This window comes from Coloeus monedula (assembly GCF_965178545.1).
Source record: "Coloeus monedula genome assembly, chromosome: 8".
NCBI classification, from domain to species: Eukaryota; Metazoa; Chordata; class Aves; order Passeriformes; family Corvidae; genus Coloeus; species Coloeus monedula.
This window is the reverse complement of record NC_138788.1, coordinates 3817493-3832525: the sequence shown is the minus strand read 5'-3', so window position 1 is coordinate 3832525 and position 15033 is coordinate 3817493. Positions and strand designations below refer to the sequence as shown.

Genomic DNA, 15033 nt, shown 5'->3' with positions numbered 1-15033 from the left:
TATTCTTGAAGGAAAAAAGATTCAAATCCTTGTTTTTCATGCCTTAGACCCCCTCATACATGGATGAGAAGCTCATGGCATGAGCAAGTAGCAACCACGCAGCTGCTTTTGCAAGTTCCTATTCCAGTGCCTCAGGCTCAGCTTTCCAAGCACACCCCAGGCTCCAGCCAAACTGCCCTCCATTTCTAGGGCTGGTGACCCCCAAACCAACAGCCTACCAGCTCCACTGCTGTCCCTATAGATGCTGAAGGCCACCACCTTCCCCAAAGCTGGCCACAGACAAGGTCCACCCGCAGTCAGGCGCCTGATCCCAGCACCATCCAGCCCAAGCCATTGCTTCCTCCCTCCCTCCCTTCAAGGCTGGTTTTCCAGGCAAAACAAGGATGGGAATTACTCAGGCAGCATGTGACATGACCACCAGAAGGAGGGCATTGCATTACTGGAGCCAAAAATGGATCCTGGTTTCTATTGTCTATTCTTTTGTAGTGATGGGAAGACAGAGCTGCTGCTCTGTAATCAGGCCTCTTCTGGCTGCTTCCCCGCTTTGAGGGCCAACCAGGATAATGCAACGTTGCTTTCATGTGGCAAGAGAAGCTTATAAACAACACTATTACACTGCTACACCGCCGAAATTAAAGCCCTGCTCCGAGCCTCAGTCCCTCCCACAGGCAGCCTGCTTTGCCTCGGACTTAATTTCTTCTCCCAAAGTCTGCAGTACAGGGAACGGACTGAATCTGGTCCTGAATAAGCACTCACGAAATTCAGTGACTCCAAAAATGATGTCCATTACCTATTTCTGAAAAGAAGAGTAATTCCTTCCAGCTCTTGCTAATGTGCTCTCAGCAAACACTCGCTTCTTGTCTCCCTCAGAACAGATCACAATTCACCCCAAAATTGTGAAAGTCTTCTCTTCACTGATGCATCTTTGCAGCTTTATTGTACTTTTTGGTCCAAAGTGATTGAGATTTAACTCCCCCCCCCACCCCATAAAAATTCAGATTCTGAGCTCACCCATACAGATCGAGCCTAAAACCTCCAGAGTGGATTCACTCAGCCAGAAATGATCTCAGCTGTGAAACATCACAAGGAGCAGTCACTTTCTCAGCAGTCTCAAAATAGAGGTTGTTTTTCTTTTTTTTTTAAATTAAAAGGGATGCCATCTCTCTGCATTATCTGGAATAAACATCCTGGTGCTGGAAGAAAGCACACTTCTGCTTTTCTAGCTCCAGGTTCTCATTTCCACCAGTTCCTTGAGAACCTCTTCCTGGTTTTCCAAGCCTTCTCCTGCACTGCATCAAGAGCCTGTCTCTGCAAATAATGTGCTTTAAAACCCAGGGGACTCTGGAATAGGACAAGGACTCATTTCACCACCCAAGTGACCCCAGTCCTTCCTCAGTCTCAGCTCCTCTTGGATTAAAGCATCTCCTGGGCAGCTCAGCTGGGACAAACCAGTGAGGCAAGAGCCAGTTTATTATGGTACTGACCAAGGGACAAATACCAGCCAGATCAAACCCTGGGGACACCCTGAGGACCTGCAGAAGCATTAGAGATGAAACCATCTCTAATGGAAGATGGTCTTCCCCCCCACCATCCTTCCCCTTGGTGCTCCATTTTCAGAGGGGCCAGGAACTGCTGCTCCCCAAAAACATGGAAAGCCAAAGCTGCAGAATAATCCTGGCCCAGAAGTCTACAATAAACCAAACTCCTCCAACCTTTAGACCCCATGGTTGACATAAATGCCCCACATCCAATATGCCAAGTGATTTCTTAGAAGGAAGTTCTAGTTAGAAGGAAGCTTCCCTGCCTCTCCCCGCTTACTCGGGCATGGGATACTCTTCTCCTGCTTCCCCTTCCATCTCAAACATCATTAGCAAAGGATCATTTCCTTCAAATAAAGGTCACCTGCCAACAAGTGCCTTTTGCCATGCCCCGAGAGTGGCCTTCAGCACTTCCCTCACCTTGCCTAAGGTTTTTCCAGCATTTTTTCTTGGTCCTTCATTTATTTCCAGGTACCCCATCTCTGCTCGTACACTGTAGTCCCCTAAGCAGCAGAGCAAAGCCTGTTTGCCTATGGATTTGCTGCTCCAAATACTCCCTCCCACATGGCATTTGTGTTCCCCAATAGTAGGTGGCAAGTGTTATGCTGTTGATGTTTTGGGTTGGTTTTTTTTGAGTGGGATATTAATAGATCCCTCTCACTGGCCGACCAGCCTAGATAAAAACTTTATTGCTGATTTCCTAATCAGGCAGGCACTTAATTACGAGACATCTACTTCTGAGTCAGAGGGGGAGGGATGCAGACATACAAACAGCACGGCAGCTAAGAAAAAAAAGTCTGGATTTTTTTTTTAGGAAATGAAGCTAAAAAGAAATCTACCCTCCCCCCCCCAACAAACAAGCCACAAAAAGAAACAAATAATCCAGGCAGCCCAAAGATAAATCCATGGGGATTTTTGGTGTTTTAGGCACAGGAGCTCCTCTTGGGGCAGAGGACAAGGTAGTCCAGAGGGGCTGGATCCTACAGCTGCTCCCGGGGGGTCACGGCAGTGCCTCCCTCCCCCTGTGTCCCACATACAGCACAGTCCCCATGGGCTGCAAGCAGATGGTTTCCAAGCTGACAGGTTGCAAACAGCTCTGTGGAGCCAGTCAGAGAATCAGATATTGTCTCCGTGCCTTTAGTTTTGGGAACAAAAGATGTCTCCCAGCTAAAAAAGTTTGCTGGGAGAGCTCAGCACTTCTCCTGCTTTTGGGTTTCTTTTTAAAAGCACTTTCAGCCAGTTCAGATTGCTCAGGTCTGATGTCTGTACAACTCTACAAGCTGCCTGCACATAAATTTTTCCACTTCTCCTCTGGCTTTCCTCTGTGTAGCTGGAAAGAGACCACAAGGACAGCCCTGGTGCAGGGCACACCACCCTTGCTTTTCCAGTGAGCTGCAGGCACTCCCTTTCTGGAAAAAATTTCTTCCTTTGACTTCCTATCAAACTTGCAAACACCATGAACTCAGAACAACCCAGAGAAGCTTCTTCCCAGCATCCCTGTTGTTTATTTAGAGGAACCCCAAGGCTTAGAAACAGCCCTGGACCCCAGCCCTAAACACACAGGACAGCAGAGTGCCAGGCAAGGGACCCAAATCATCTTTTAGGGAGGGTTTATTTTATAAAATCTTCCTTCAGTAGGCCACACTGGATCCCCCCCACACCTACCAGGATGCAAAGCCCAGCCAAACTGCAGGATTCCGGCTCCTTTGGCTTCCCTGCTGCTTTTAGCTCTGCAACTCGACCCACAGTGAAACATATGGTTTGCATTCTCCCCCCTAAACTTTCCACAGACTCCTTCCCCCGCCTCCCCGGGGCACACAAACCCGAGCCCTTTTTCTCTTTGAGCGAGGAGTCATGCCAGCAGCCCTTCACATCCCTCTCCAAGAAGGAGATGGGCACAGGCGGAGCGGGAGAGGCTGCAGTAAAACCCCTCGGCCGAGTCAGCTAAGTGGGCTTTGCTGTTTCATGCAGGGGTCATTAACATCCCGGCTGGATCTGCTGAGTCCCCTTCCAGCCAGTCCATAAATACTGAGGAAAACAGAGCCAGTGTGTCATTGGGATGTGGAGATGGAAAGGGAGGGGAGCAGCATGACAAGAACCCACTCTGCAAGGAAAGCTTTTCCTTCCCCAGCCAGCCTGGGACCACTGGGGTCCCACATCCAACCTTGTCCCTCTGCAAAAGCCAGAAACGGCATTCTTTAGGATCCAGGAATGGCAAACAGGTCCAGCAGTGCTCAGAGGATGTTCAGGGTTAAGCAGCAACTTCACCTCCTCTTTTCCCCTCCCTGCGTGCAAAAATCGTATTTTATTTTCCTGTTAGGCAGTTTTCATCTAATTTTCTGCTTCATCCAGCAGCCAGGCTTTTCCCCCTCAAAATGACTACGGCAGCCTAAGCTGGTCTTTGTTCAGCCCAGAAGTCTGATGCAGAGGGAAGCAGCAAGTGGGATTTTTATGGAGCATTACTTTACCTTACCAAAAAGTGAGGCATCACCTTCTCCCAGCCCACGGGGCTGGGTGGAATTAAAAATCCACAAGGGCCCTCATACCCCCTTCTACCCAGTGTCCTCAAAGCACTGCACTGGAGAGGAGAGCTGTGGGATGGATAGATGGATGGATGGACGGACGGACGGAGGGAGGGATGGATGCCTCTGGCCAAAACAGCGTCGGCTGCAATGGAAACCAGAAGCTTTGTGGTCTGCAAGCCCGACTGCCTTCCCAAGGCATGCCAAGCATTGCTGGCACGCCTGCCTGTCCCACACCAGCCTCCTGGCCACATCTGAGGCAAAAACACTCCCCAAATCCTCTGAATTTGTGTATTTTTGGCAGCACAGGACCAGCAAGCCCAACAGCTTCTTGGAGCCCAGCACAGCATGGATTCCTCTTAGCAGGCATTAAAAACCACATTTCAAAAAGAAAAAAAAGTCATCTATTCTTGACTTGTTCCGTGTTTAGGAGTGGTATTACTCAAGGTTTTAGCTGAAAAGAGGAGGCCCTGCAGTAACACGTGGCTTCCCCTACTCCTTGTCCCTCAGGATCCTTCCTTGTCAGCTGCGACCCCATCTGCAAAGCCGGTGCATGGGTTTTTCCATCCCCGGCAGGACCAGCCCCAACATGCCCCAGACTCCTGGGGTTTTGCTATAAACTACAAAGAAACCTGCCCAATTCAGCCCAGTTTGCATAACCAGTTTATCCCAAGCATTTGTTTTAAAACCTCAGCTCTGGTTAGTCAATGTTCAGGCCAAGCAAAACCCAACCCTCTTCCCGGCTTTTGGATCTTGCTTTTCCAGCTTTGGGCACAGCCAGCATTTTTATCTTGGTGTATAAATTTTAGGAACATGAAATATGTGTCTTGATGCCTTGTTTTATATATATACACACACATATATATTACATATATTTTATGTATATCAGGGTATCCAAAGGATCCACAACCCAGGATAAGGATTAGCTACGAGGCTGTAACTCCTGAAATCCAAACCTACTCATTCACCAGTAGCAAACCATTACACATAGACACACGTGGAAAAAAACAAGGGAATGAAAAGGGGGAGGAAAACAGCTTTATAGCCCTTGGCAGCCCACACCCCACCTCATCACACTCAGGATCCCAGTCACCCGAGCAGCTCCGCAGCCAAATCCCCTCTCCTGTAACAAATCCCGTTAGTGCTGATGCTGGAGCACGGAAGGAGGCATTTGCAAGGCTCTGACTGCAGAAAAGCAGCCAAAATTATGCACAAGGGGAATCAGACATCCTGCAGGAAAACCTGCTTCCACAACTGAGTCAGCATCTCCTCCTAAAGACCAGGGGAGGACAGGAGGAACTGCAGGCCTGGGGGATATGCATGGATGGACCCAGCAGGGGACCCCCAAATGCCACCTCTTCTTTCCAGCCCAAAGTGGCCCCAGCAATGAAAATTGAGTCAGGTGTGCACCCAGCAGTGACACCACATCACCAAATGCTTATCCCCAAAACACAGACTGATGGGACTCAGAGGACAACTTACGGAGCAGCACAGAGATGCCACAGCCCCAGGGAGGTGCTGGGAGCGCTGGGAACAGCTTTATCCCAGCCTAATGCAGATTTCCAGCAATACTTGACCCACTCTGTCAAGATGTCCCCCAGCCAGGGCCCAGACAGAAGAAGAGACAGGACATTTAAGCTTCTCCAAGATAAGCTGGAAGAGAAAACCCTTCAATGAACCCCGTCTCCAGCATAGCGACCCAGACCACTGATTACTTTTAATTGCTGTGTAACTGGACCCTGGGAGCCATGCTTTCATTTTAAGCCTGTCTCTACATTTCACATCTGTCAAAGGGGGAAAGAAAAACCTTCAAAAGTAATATTCCAGTGCAGGAACACCGTAGCACCATCCAGCAACTGCCAAACTAGCCGTGGCAGCAGGGAGGCAAAAGTTGCACCCCCAGCCTGTTTGGGATAAACAGGGTAGAAAGATGTGCTGGGATCCCACACCTGGCAGCAGCCATCCCAAAGGAGGCAATGGCCGCAGGCCAGACCACGGCAGACAGCATGGCCACATTGCAGGATCCACCCTCATGACCAGCAGTAATTACTACCTTCACTGGCAGGGCCCTGCAAAGCCCTCAGAGATGCCCCTCCAGGTGAGGGTGGGGATGCTTGTTCAGCTCCACGGATGAAAAGCAAGCAGCAGACCACATTTTTTTTCTTTTTTTTCGGTTGTTTTAAATAGCAACCACTTTCTGCCTGCTGGAAAACACCCTTCCTTCTGTTCTCCAAGCCAACCCAAACAGATGGAGCCAATAACGCAGCCGGGTGATGGCGTAGGATGGTGAGGGCTCATCGGGGGGAGAGCAGCCCCTGCTTATAGACCACCAGAGGGGGAAACAGACCCCCTGAAGATGGCAGGGAGGAAGAGCCTATCAACCCAGTGGAAGAACTTCGGTTCATCCATCTCCATAAAACCCTCCAAAGTCCTGTTATGAATCATGAAAGTTAAAAAACACCTCCAGGATCACTGAGTCCAACCTTTGACTGAACACCACCTTGTTGCAGTGGGATTGTCCTCCATCCCAATTGCTCTCAGTCCCCCAGCTAGCAGTCAGGAAGAATTACAGTTTCCCAGATATCACGTGAGTCCACTGGAGGGTCAGTGAAACAAGGTCTCCACCGTGGTGCCTTCAGCCACTGCTGCGGATGTCCTCATGTGTGCCCCGAACCTCACAGCCTAGAAAGCACTGAGGACACTGCTGACAGCAATGCTGCATCCCAGGCGTGTCCCTTCTCCCACTTAAATCTGTCCCAAGGAATTTATGGGCTCTGCAACCTCCTGCCTAAGGAAAACTCCCACGCTGTACAGTGCAACACAACCCTTTTAACAGCCTCCCGCCTCCGCAAGCCACCCGGCTGGGAAGCCTGGATTTGGCTGGAAATGTCTCGTTCCTCCATCCTGCCACTACCCCAGGAGGTGCAGGTACACCCAGGAGCCCACCCAAAGGTGGGCAGCCCAAACTGCTCCTTTTTTGAATTGTGAAACAGGACCTGTAGAGGCATTTAAATGCTGTTGATGTGGTGAGAAGCGGGCAAGCAGGGGTCACTTCCATGCCAGCGGCAGTTCCCAGGGACAAAAGGAGCTCCTCAAAAGGAAAGACTCACAAAGCAACAGCAGGACAAAGTCTGGGTGCAGAAAACCTTGCTCTCACCTCAACTGTGCCCTCACCTCTCATCATTTAAGAGCCACCATGTCCGTCTCCATAGAGTGCCAACAGGGAGGGATGCCTAGTGGGGAGGAGCATCGTTGTGCCTTCCAGGATGGAGCATTCCCCGTTTCCCATCCTGCAGTCAAGCCCTCTCACGCATGTTTTACCTGCACCTGGACAGTCTTTGGTTTAACATATCAAGGTGTGCTGAAACTCATCCCTAGGACAAGACAAAGCATCCAAAAATGATGTCACATGCAGCAAAATCAATTCCAAGAGTATTTCTCCACCTCTATGGAAGCTTTTTTTCACTCCTCACACCTCTTTCTAGCATTCCATACTACCCACCTGCATGGATCCTCAGCTGATGCCCACAGCATCATTCCCACAGAGCCCCCAAGCCCGCTCATCTGCACTCAGATGTCCTCGTTTCTCCTCCTGCGGTGGCCCCCACTCAGGAGGGAGGCAGATGGATCTAATACGCATTAAACATCTCAAAATGAGATCTTCCACGCTCTTTCAAAGGTAAACAATCCCTCAGCTTTTGCACTTGGCGCAGGCTTGTGAAGGAGGGGAGCCAGGGGGCAGCAAAGGTTATCCATGGGGTCTTTATGGAAACCACACTGGCGGGACCCCCCGGAAGCAGGAGAGATGCCGGGATCTGACTTTTGTGTCTGGCTCCACGAGGGGGTTGTACTGATTAGGCTAACAGCCTGTGTTCACAGCCCTGTGTATTCCAGCTGGGAAGGGATCACTTGTGGCATAAACCAGCCCTTTTCCTCCTCCTTTGTTATTCCCATAAGATGTGGGAATAAACTGGGGAGAGAAGTGAGGGCAGCTGTGCTGTATGTGTATGTACACAGGTGTTACGGACTTGTGGAGCCAAGGGAGACCCCCACAAAAATGCTCCCCAAATCCATACAGGTCTTCTTTCCTGAGGGGACTTGCTTCCCTGGAGAAAGGGACAGCCCAGACCTTGAATTCCAGGAGAGAAAAGCTCTGCTCACTTTTCTTCTTGTATAATCAGGTATATTATTATTCTTAAGTAATAATGTAAGTAATAAGTGTCTCAAATTGCACCCCTCATCTGCCAGGGTATAAAAAACAACAACAAACACCACAACACACCAACACTGCCTTAAACTTACACAGCAAGCAAAGCCAAAGGGGAAAAATAGCTCAAAAACATTGGTTTTTAAGTGCTGGAGGACTATGTCAGCCACATCCACTCAGATCAAGCTATGCATGGCAGACAGTGGGATGCAGCTCCTGAAATATATTTCACTTGGATAAACTCAGTTTCCTCCCAGGAGGAAACTTTGTACCATGATCACAGTCCAATTTTGGGACTCCAGTGCCACTGCCATGTCTGCCATCCCCGTGCTTGTACCCCACGTGGCTTCACAGTCATTCCCAAGGCCTGGGATCTGGTAATTCCTCCTCCCTGCAGCAAGGAATTAGCTGAAAAGGGGATGTTTCCCAGCACCTAAACAAGTGAGAGCTTGGCCATCAATCCCCGGTGGAGAGGGGCTGAAACACGAGGAGAGAAGACACCGAGGCTCCACGGATGCTCCAGCCAGGAAGGCAAGGGAAGGGGCCCAGCAAAGGCCATGGAAAGGTGCAAAGCAGAGTTCACACACAAGACAAACACATTTTTTGCCTCTCAGGCTGTAGGACACCCTGCCTGCTGCTGAGCATTGTGGTGACATGGGGCTTGCTTTGCTTCCATGCTTCTTCCCTTTCCCCACCTGAATTTCTCCATGGAGGAAGACTGGGCTACCTGCAGACACACAGGGTGCCAAACTTGTCACCACTGTTCTTTCATCAGACTTACTGCAAGATACACCTCCAACCATCACGAGTTTAGTTTAAAGCCTACAGCTTCAACATCCCCCCAGTTACACCAGTCAGCAGCACCTGGACCCCAGTTTGGGGAGGAGGCCCAGGCCCCACAAGCCCGGGTGTTCCACTACAAACCTAACCCAGCTACATCACACCTGGGTCTGAGGGAGCCCTCTGAAACAGCGAATAGCCTCCCTAAGAATGGGAGAAGCCACCTAAGGCAGGAGGGAGCAGAGGAGACCCGAGTGGGGCCGGGCCAGGCTGCGGCAGGGAGGGACTCACAGGAGATTAAAGGCAGAGTGCAGGACACGCTGGAGCAAGCCCCGTGCTAAATAATTCCTGCTTCCCTTCTCTTTCCTCGTTTTCCAGCGTGGCTTCACCCAGCCTTTCCCAGCCTGGCTGGCGTTTGATCTCAGGGCTCACTCTGCCTTTCCCTCAGCAGAGGTTCTGAGCTCAGTAAAAACAAAAAAACAGGGAGTTGAGCCCCTTAAACAAAACAAAACAAAACAAACAAACAAAAAAAGCAAATAGCAGAGAGCTGAAAAAAAATCCCCTAAAAGCCAAGCTCAGCAAACATGTGGCTGCTACCAGCCCAGCCCAGCGGTTTGGGACGGGAACGGGCTCCGCAGGAGGAGGAGACGGCAGCTCTTTCCCTCGCCGAGGAGCAGGTCTGGGGCTGCCAGCCCAGCGCATTCCTGTGCCGTGAGTCAGGCCTCCGAAAAACCAGGAGGCTTCAAAAACAATACTCCGTGCAGCCTTTGGGATGCTTTGCTTGCCTTCTGGCCTCCCCGTTTGAGTGCTTTGCTCCCTAACGGGACCAAAAGTGCTTTATCTCAACCCCCAGCTGGGACCCTCAAGAACAACATCACTCTCTGTGCAGGGAGCCCAGCGTGAAGCTGAAAGCAAACCCACACTCCAGAACTGCCTCGACAGTAAAAATCCAAGTGCCAGCCAAGCCTGCAGGGCTGCAGGGACAGGGAGAGGGAGGATTTAGGGAGTGTTAGGGAGGGTGCTGCATCCAGCGAGGGGCCTCCAGGCTCCCACCAAGAGAGGTCCCTGGGAGGGTGGGTGTGAAACCAGACATCAGAGCAGCTCTCTGGGCCTTTCTGCCTCTCCCAAGCCAAAGCTCTGCAATTCCCAGCCCTAGTGCAGACCCACTGTTGGTCGTGCAGGATTTCTTCCAGTGCTCCAGCCTAATGTGAGGAGAGACATCATCAAAAGCTGCTAGTTCACTGCTTCTGGGACACCATGAAGGCTCTGATTTTTGGAGATACAGCTCACACAACACTCCCTTAAGGTTCTGAGCTCTGGCAGAGCCAGGGAAGGATTAACCAAGCTCCCTTCAGCCCAAGGTGAACAGAAGGAAGTCACAGACTGGTTTGGGCTGGAAGGGACCTTAAAGTACATCTCATTCCAGCCCCACTGCCATGGGCAGGGACACCTTCCACTACACCAGGGCCCTATCCAACCTGGCGTCGAACATATCCAGGAGGAATAAGACTCCATGTCACCAGACACAGATTCCCTGCACAGAGCCCAGCATCCCAAGGGCCAGGGCTGTGTCAGCTTGGTGCCATCGTGCTCTGACTCACAGGCAGGGGTGGCTTGCACAATACAACTGATTACAGCAAATTACAGCTTTGAAGATTATGGAAAACCAAAATGGGAGCCAGTGGGCCTTCAAATGCCACAGAGGAGCTGACGGAAACCACTGAACAGCTCAGGCATCCCTCACACCCCTGCTAATCCCCCCTTCCCACAGTGAGACACACGGGTGGGATGGCAGGAGGGGGCAGAGGGAATGGGCTGATGATTTATCTCCCCCTGCTCTCCCCACCCTCCCTCCTCTTGCTCCATCAAATGTTTTCACTTGCATTAGCATCGCTAAAGCTGGGAGGATATAAATGAATAGGAAACAGCAGGAACCTGTGGCTTTATGGCACCAACATCTGCTGTAATGAACTTCACAGACTCCATACAGTCCCTTCTGTCCTCACCTCACAGCATTCCCGGCCTGGCACTGGCCTCCCAGCCAGGCTTTGCCCAGCAAAGCCCAGCTCAGGACTCTCCTAAAACCCCACAGGGCTGCCAGGATGATCCCGCTAGCCACAAACACACTGGGAGAGAGGAAGCCATGGGGATGCCATTGCTAGAAATGGAAGGAAAACAGGTCCTCGCAGCATCTTGTCTTGCTTAACTGACCCAAAATACAGATCTGTTTTTTCTATATTTTTATATATAAATCCTGTTCAGCTAGGACGGGGATGGAAAGGGAACTGGCATCGACAGCACCAAAGGGACCCACGGGACCAAACAGAGATGAAGGATACAGCTGGACACTCCAAGCTCCTTTACAGGGTCAGCTTTTGGTTTCTAAGAAGAAAAATGCAAGCTGGTTTTCCTCCCTGCCCCCCACAACTACCACTTCCAAGAGATTCTGCCCTCTCTAAAGTAGTGTTTTTCCATTTCTCTCCTTTTTTTTCTTGTTTCAGTATGTCACCCTGCTGCGACCATGCACAGAAAGGACCCACTTCTAAGACAGAGAGGGCTCTACAACCAAGCAGCTGAAGGAGAAGGAAACAAAAAACCCCAAGCAGATCCTTACACACACCACTGTCCTCAAGCCTCCACTTCCAAAGGGCAGGATTTGATAGGCAACAGGTCTGGGAGCAGCTTTTCCCCAGCCATCTGCTCACGATGGCAGCAGCAGGCAGGCAGCCTCCTGCCACCCATGTCCTCATGCTGCTGGGGGACAGCAGTGCTGCTATCTCCCCTCCATCCCTCTATCCCTGGGTGTTTTTCTGATGGTGGTAGGACAGAAGGATGGAAGGACGCTCCTTCACCAGGATGGCAGCGTCACACTGTCTGTAAACACCTTTGTCAGCTGAGCCCCCACCTCTAGCATCACCCTCTGTATTTCAGCTGCTCTTCTACAGCCTCTATGCAACGTCGCAGGGAAATACCCTCAAGCAAGCTCCAAGTCCTCACACCAAGTTGTTGTTCTACCCAGAGGAGTACACACAAGAGCAGTATGAAGCCTGGAGAGCAGCCTGGCAGGTAAAGCCCCAGGCTCCGGGAGGGGGGACACGCTGGGAGCTGGGTTCCCCCAGCAGTGGTCCTAGGGATGGATGAGTGGACCAGATGCTTTCTGGGTTTCAAACCTCCATCCAAAACAACACTTCTACCCCCACACTGCAAAACCCAACACAAACAACATGTGCATTCTTTGTTACTAAAAGAGAAATTTGTTTTCTGGGTGATGCCTCTCCCTAAAAACCAGGCAAGGACAGGGAAGGGAGTGGATGATCACCCGGGCTAAGCACCCATCTTGGCTCCCTCCTCTGCATCATCACATGCCATCTCTACACAATTCTTCTGAAGAAACACTAATTATAGCTCTCCAGCTAAAAACTCTATTACACACACACATACATATGCCAGATAAGCAGTGTGCCTTGAGAGAGCACCCCAGACTCAAACTGAGCCAGGTGGGTCAGGTTTAACTTGTTTTCTTTCTTCTTCATTCCCTCCCTCCCTCCTGCCCAGTTTTATTTCAACCCCAGCATGAACTTGGCGCACACAAAAATAAAGAGGACGGAGCCAGGCACCAACACAGTGACATCCCCCCAACTCCCCTCAGCATCCACAGAAAGCTTGGACACTGCTAAACCCTAACCCACAGCAGCCTGGCTAATCCAGCCTTCCCAAACCCCTGGCATCCCATGCCTTGCCAAGCCTCTGGGCCCCTCGCTGCCCATCCCTACAGCACTGCTGCCAGCCAAGCAGGACACCAGTTGCCAGCTCTCAAACCTCTCCCTTCCCACTGAGGGAGAGTTTCTTCTGGCTGGAGGATGCTGCTGCAGCAACGTCCAGGCCCCTGGATAAGTCAATAGTGCCATTCCTGTTTCCCATTTGCTGAAATACACTGGATCTTTGTGTGGCGGAGGCGGAAAAAATATTAATCTAATTAGACTCCCTCCCTCAAAATTCCTCGTCACCTTAATTACGCTTCACAAAAGAAGGCTTGGTTCATTTTCCTAGAAAATCAGCTTGTCAGAAGACACTTTCAACTCCTTAACAAGACCAATCTGTGCTTTGCAACGCGTCCTCAAACCTTCGCCAGGAGCTGAAGGGAGCGAGAGATCCCAAATTCCCACCGGGATGATGACCTTGCCCAACACGGTTATAGTCTCTTCCAGCCTCCAAAAAGCCATGAAACTTTATAGGGCTCCACTTCTGAACTCTACACTCGAGCACATCTTTTTATACCTGGAGAATAAACACGGGCACCTTTGCTTTGCCACTGCTGGAGGATGACAAAGGACAAAGTCCTGAGGTGCTGAGGATGTTCATGAGTTGTGGAGTAGATGTGGTAGATGTGGGGGGGAACATACAGCGGAAAGGCTAAATTTGATCACAGGAGTCCTAACGAGAGAGGGCAGCAGGAGAGATGTGCCTCTGTTTCTTGTCTGTGGCATTACTAACGGAAGGGCTGGATTTAAGTGCATCTCAATCACAAGATTGGGTTGCACACAGGAAACTTTGAACAGCCATAGGAAAATACCACTTGGCTGCCCGGCCATCAATCGCTCAGCTTATAAAAATGCAGATTTAATAATAATCACTACCAAAAAAAAAAAAAAAAAAAAAAAAAAATCCAGGCTGAGTAGTTACTTATTTGACCCACCGGGGAATCACAGCCGGCGCTACTACAAAAAGGGCCGGGTTTGTTTTGCTTTTGCAAAGAAAAATAAATATATATGTACAGAGAGAGAGAAATATAAGGACGCGGCACGGCGAGGCGGGCAGGGAGCGGCGCTGGCAGCTCGCATTCCCTGCAGCATCCCCCCCGGAGCGGAGAGCGCTGCCAGCCCGTATCCCCGCGGAGCATCCCCCCCGGAGCGGGGAGCGCTGCCAGCCCCAACCCACCCGGAACATCATCCCCCCCGGACCAGAGCATCCCCCCGGCGCGGAGGGCGCTGCCAGCCCGCATCCCCCGCGAGCATCATTCTCCCCGGGAGCATCCCCCCGCAACGGCGCGGAGGGGGTCCAGCTCCCCCCCGCCCCGCCAACCCCTCAACCTTTATATTAAAGAAAGAAGAAAAAAAAACACCAACTCGGCGTCCCAAGGCCATGCACCTCAACCGCAGTGAACTTTTGGGGGGGGATGCTGCCCACCCCACAACCCCCTTCACGCCTCAAACTTGTGCCCCCCTTACCTGCGGCGGCCAGCGCCCGGCGAAGCAGCAGCGCGGGGAGGAAGAGGGCGAGAAGGAGGAGGAGGAGGGAGAGGCGGCGGGGGCCGGGCGGCGGCATGGCGGCGGCAGCGGGCTCGGGAGCGGGATCGGAGCGCTGCCCGCCCGCCCGCCTCGCCACACTGCCTGGCTGCCCGGCGCCGAGCGGGGCGGGCCGGGGCGGGGCCGGGGCGGGGCGGGCCCTGCGATGAGCTGCGCCCGGGCTCAGCCGCGCCCCGCCCGCCCCAGCCCGGGATGCGCGGGTCCAGCCCAGCCGGGAGCGGGGTGCGCCTGGGGATGGGGGATCCGCGCCGATCCAGCAGGAGGGGGAGCCCGCTCTGCAGTGGGGGTGAGCGGGCACCAGGGGGAGCCGCGCAACGCGGTCGGAGCCGGGGCCCCCCGCGAAAATACTTTAATGCGTGAAAGCAGCGCGTCCTGCTGCGCTGTTGTCACAGGATCAGGGAATGGGTCGGGTTGGAAGGGACTGAAAGATCATCTCCTTCCATGGTCACCTTCCACCAGACGAGGTTGCTCCAAGCCCCATCCAACCTGGCCTTGGACACTTCCAGGGATGGGACAGCCGCAGCTTCTCTGGGCACCCTGTGCCAGGGCTTCCCCACTCTCACAGGGAAGAATTTCTTTCTCATATCCCCATCTAACCCTGCCCTGTTTCAGTTTGAAGACATTCCCCCTTGTCCTACCCAGTACATGCTCTTCTAAAAAATCTCTCTTCATCTTTCTTG

At 51.9% G+C, this 15033-nt stretch overlaps 1 protein-coding gene across 1 annotated transcript in view; it reads right to left on the bottom strand.

The window, feature by feature from the left end:
- The window catches only part of UNC5B (unc-5 netrin receptor B), a gene marked incomplete at both ends in the record, with an annotated part of 49674 nt that extends 35302 nt beyond the window's left edge, over positions 1–14372 (bottom strand). The window contains one exon of the mRNA XM_082286596.1: positions 14276–14372. Within this exon, the coding sequence (XP_082142722.1) occupies positions 14276–14372 (97 nt within the window). The remainder of the gene's footprint in view (positions 1–14275) is intronic.
- Positions 14373–15033: the final 661 nt, after the last annotated feature.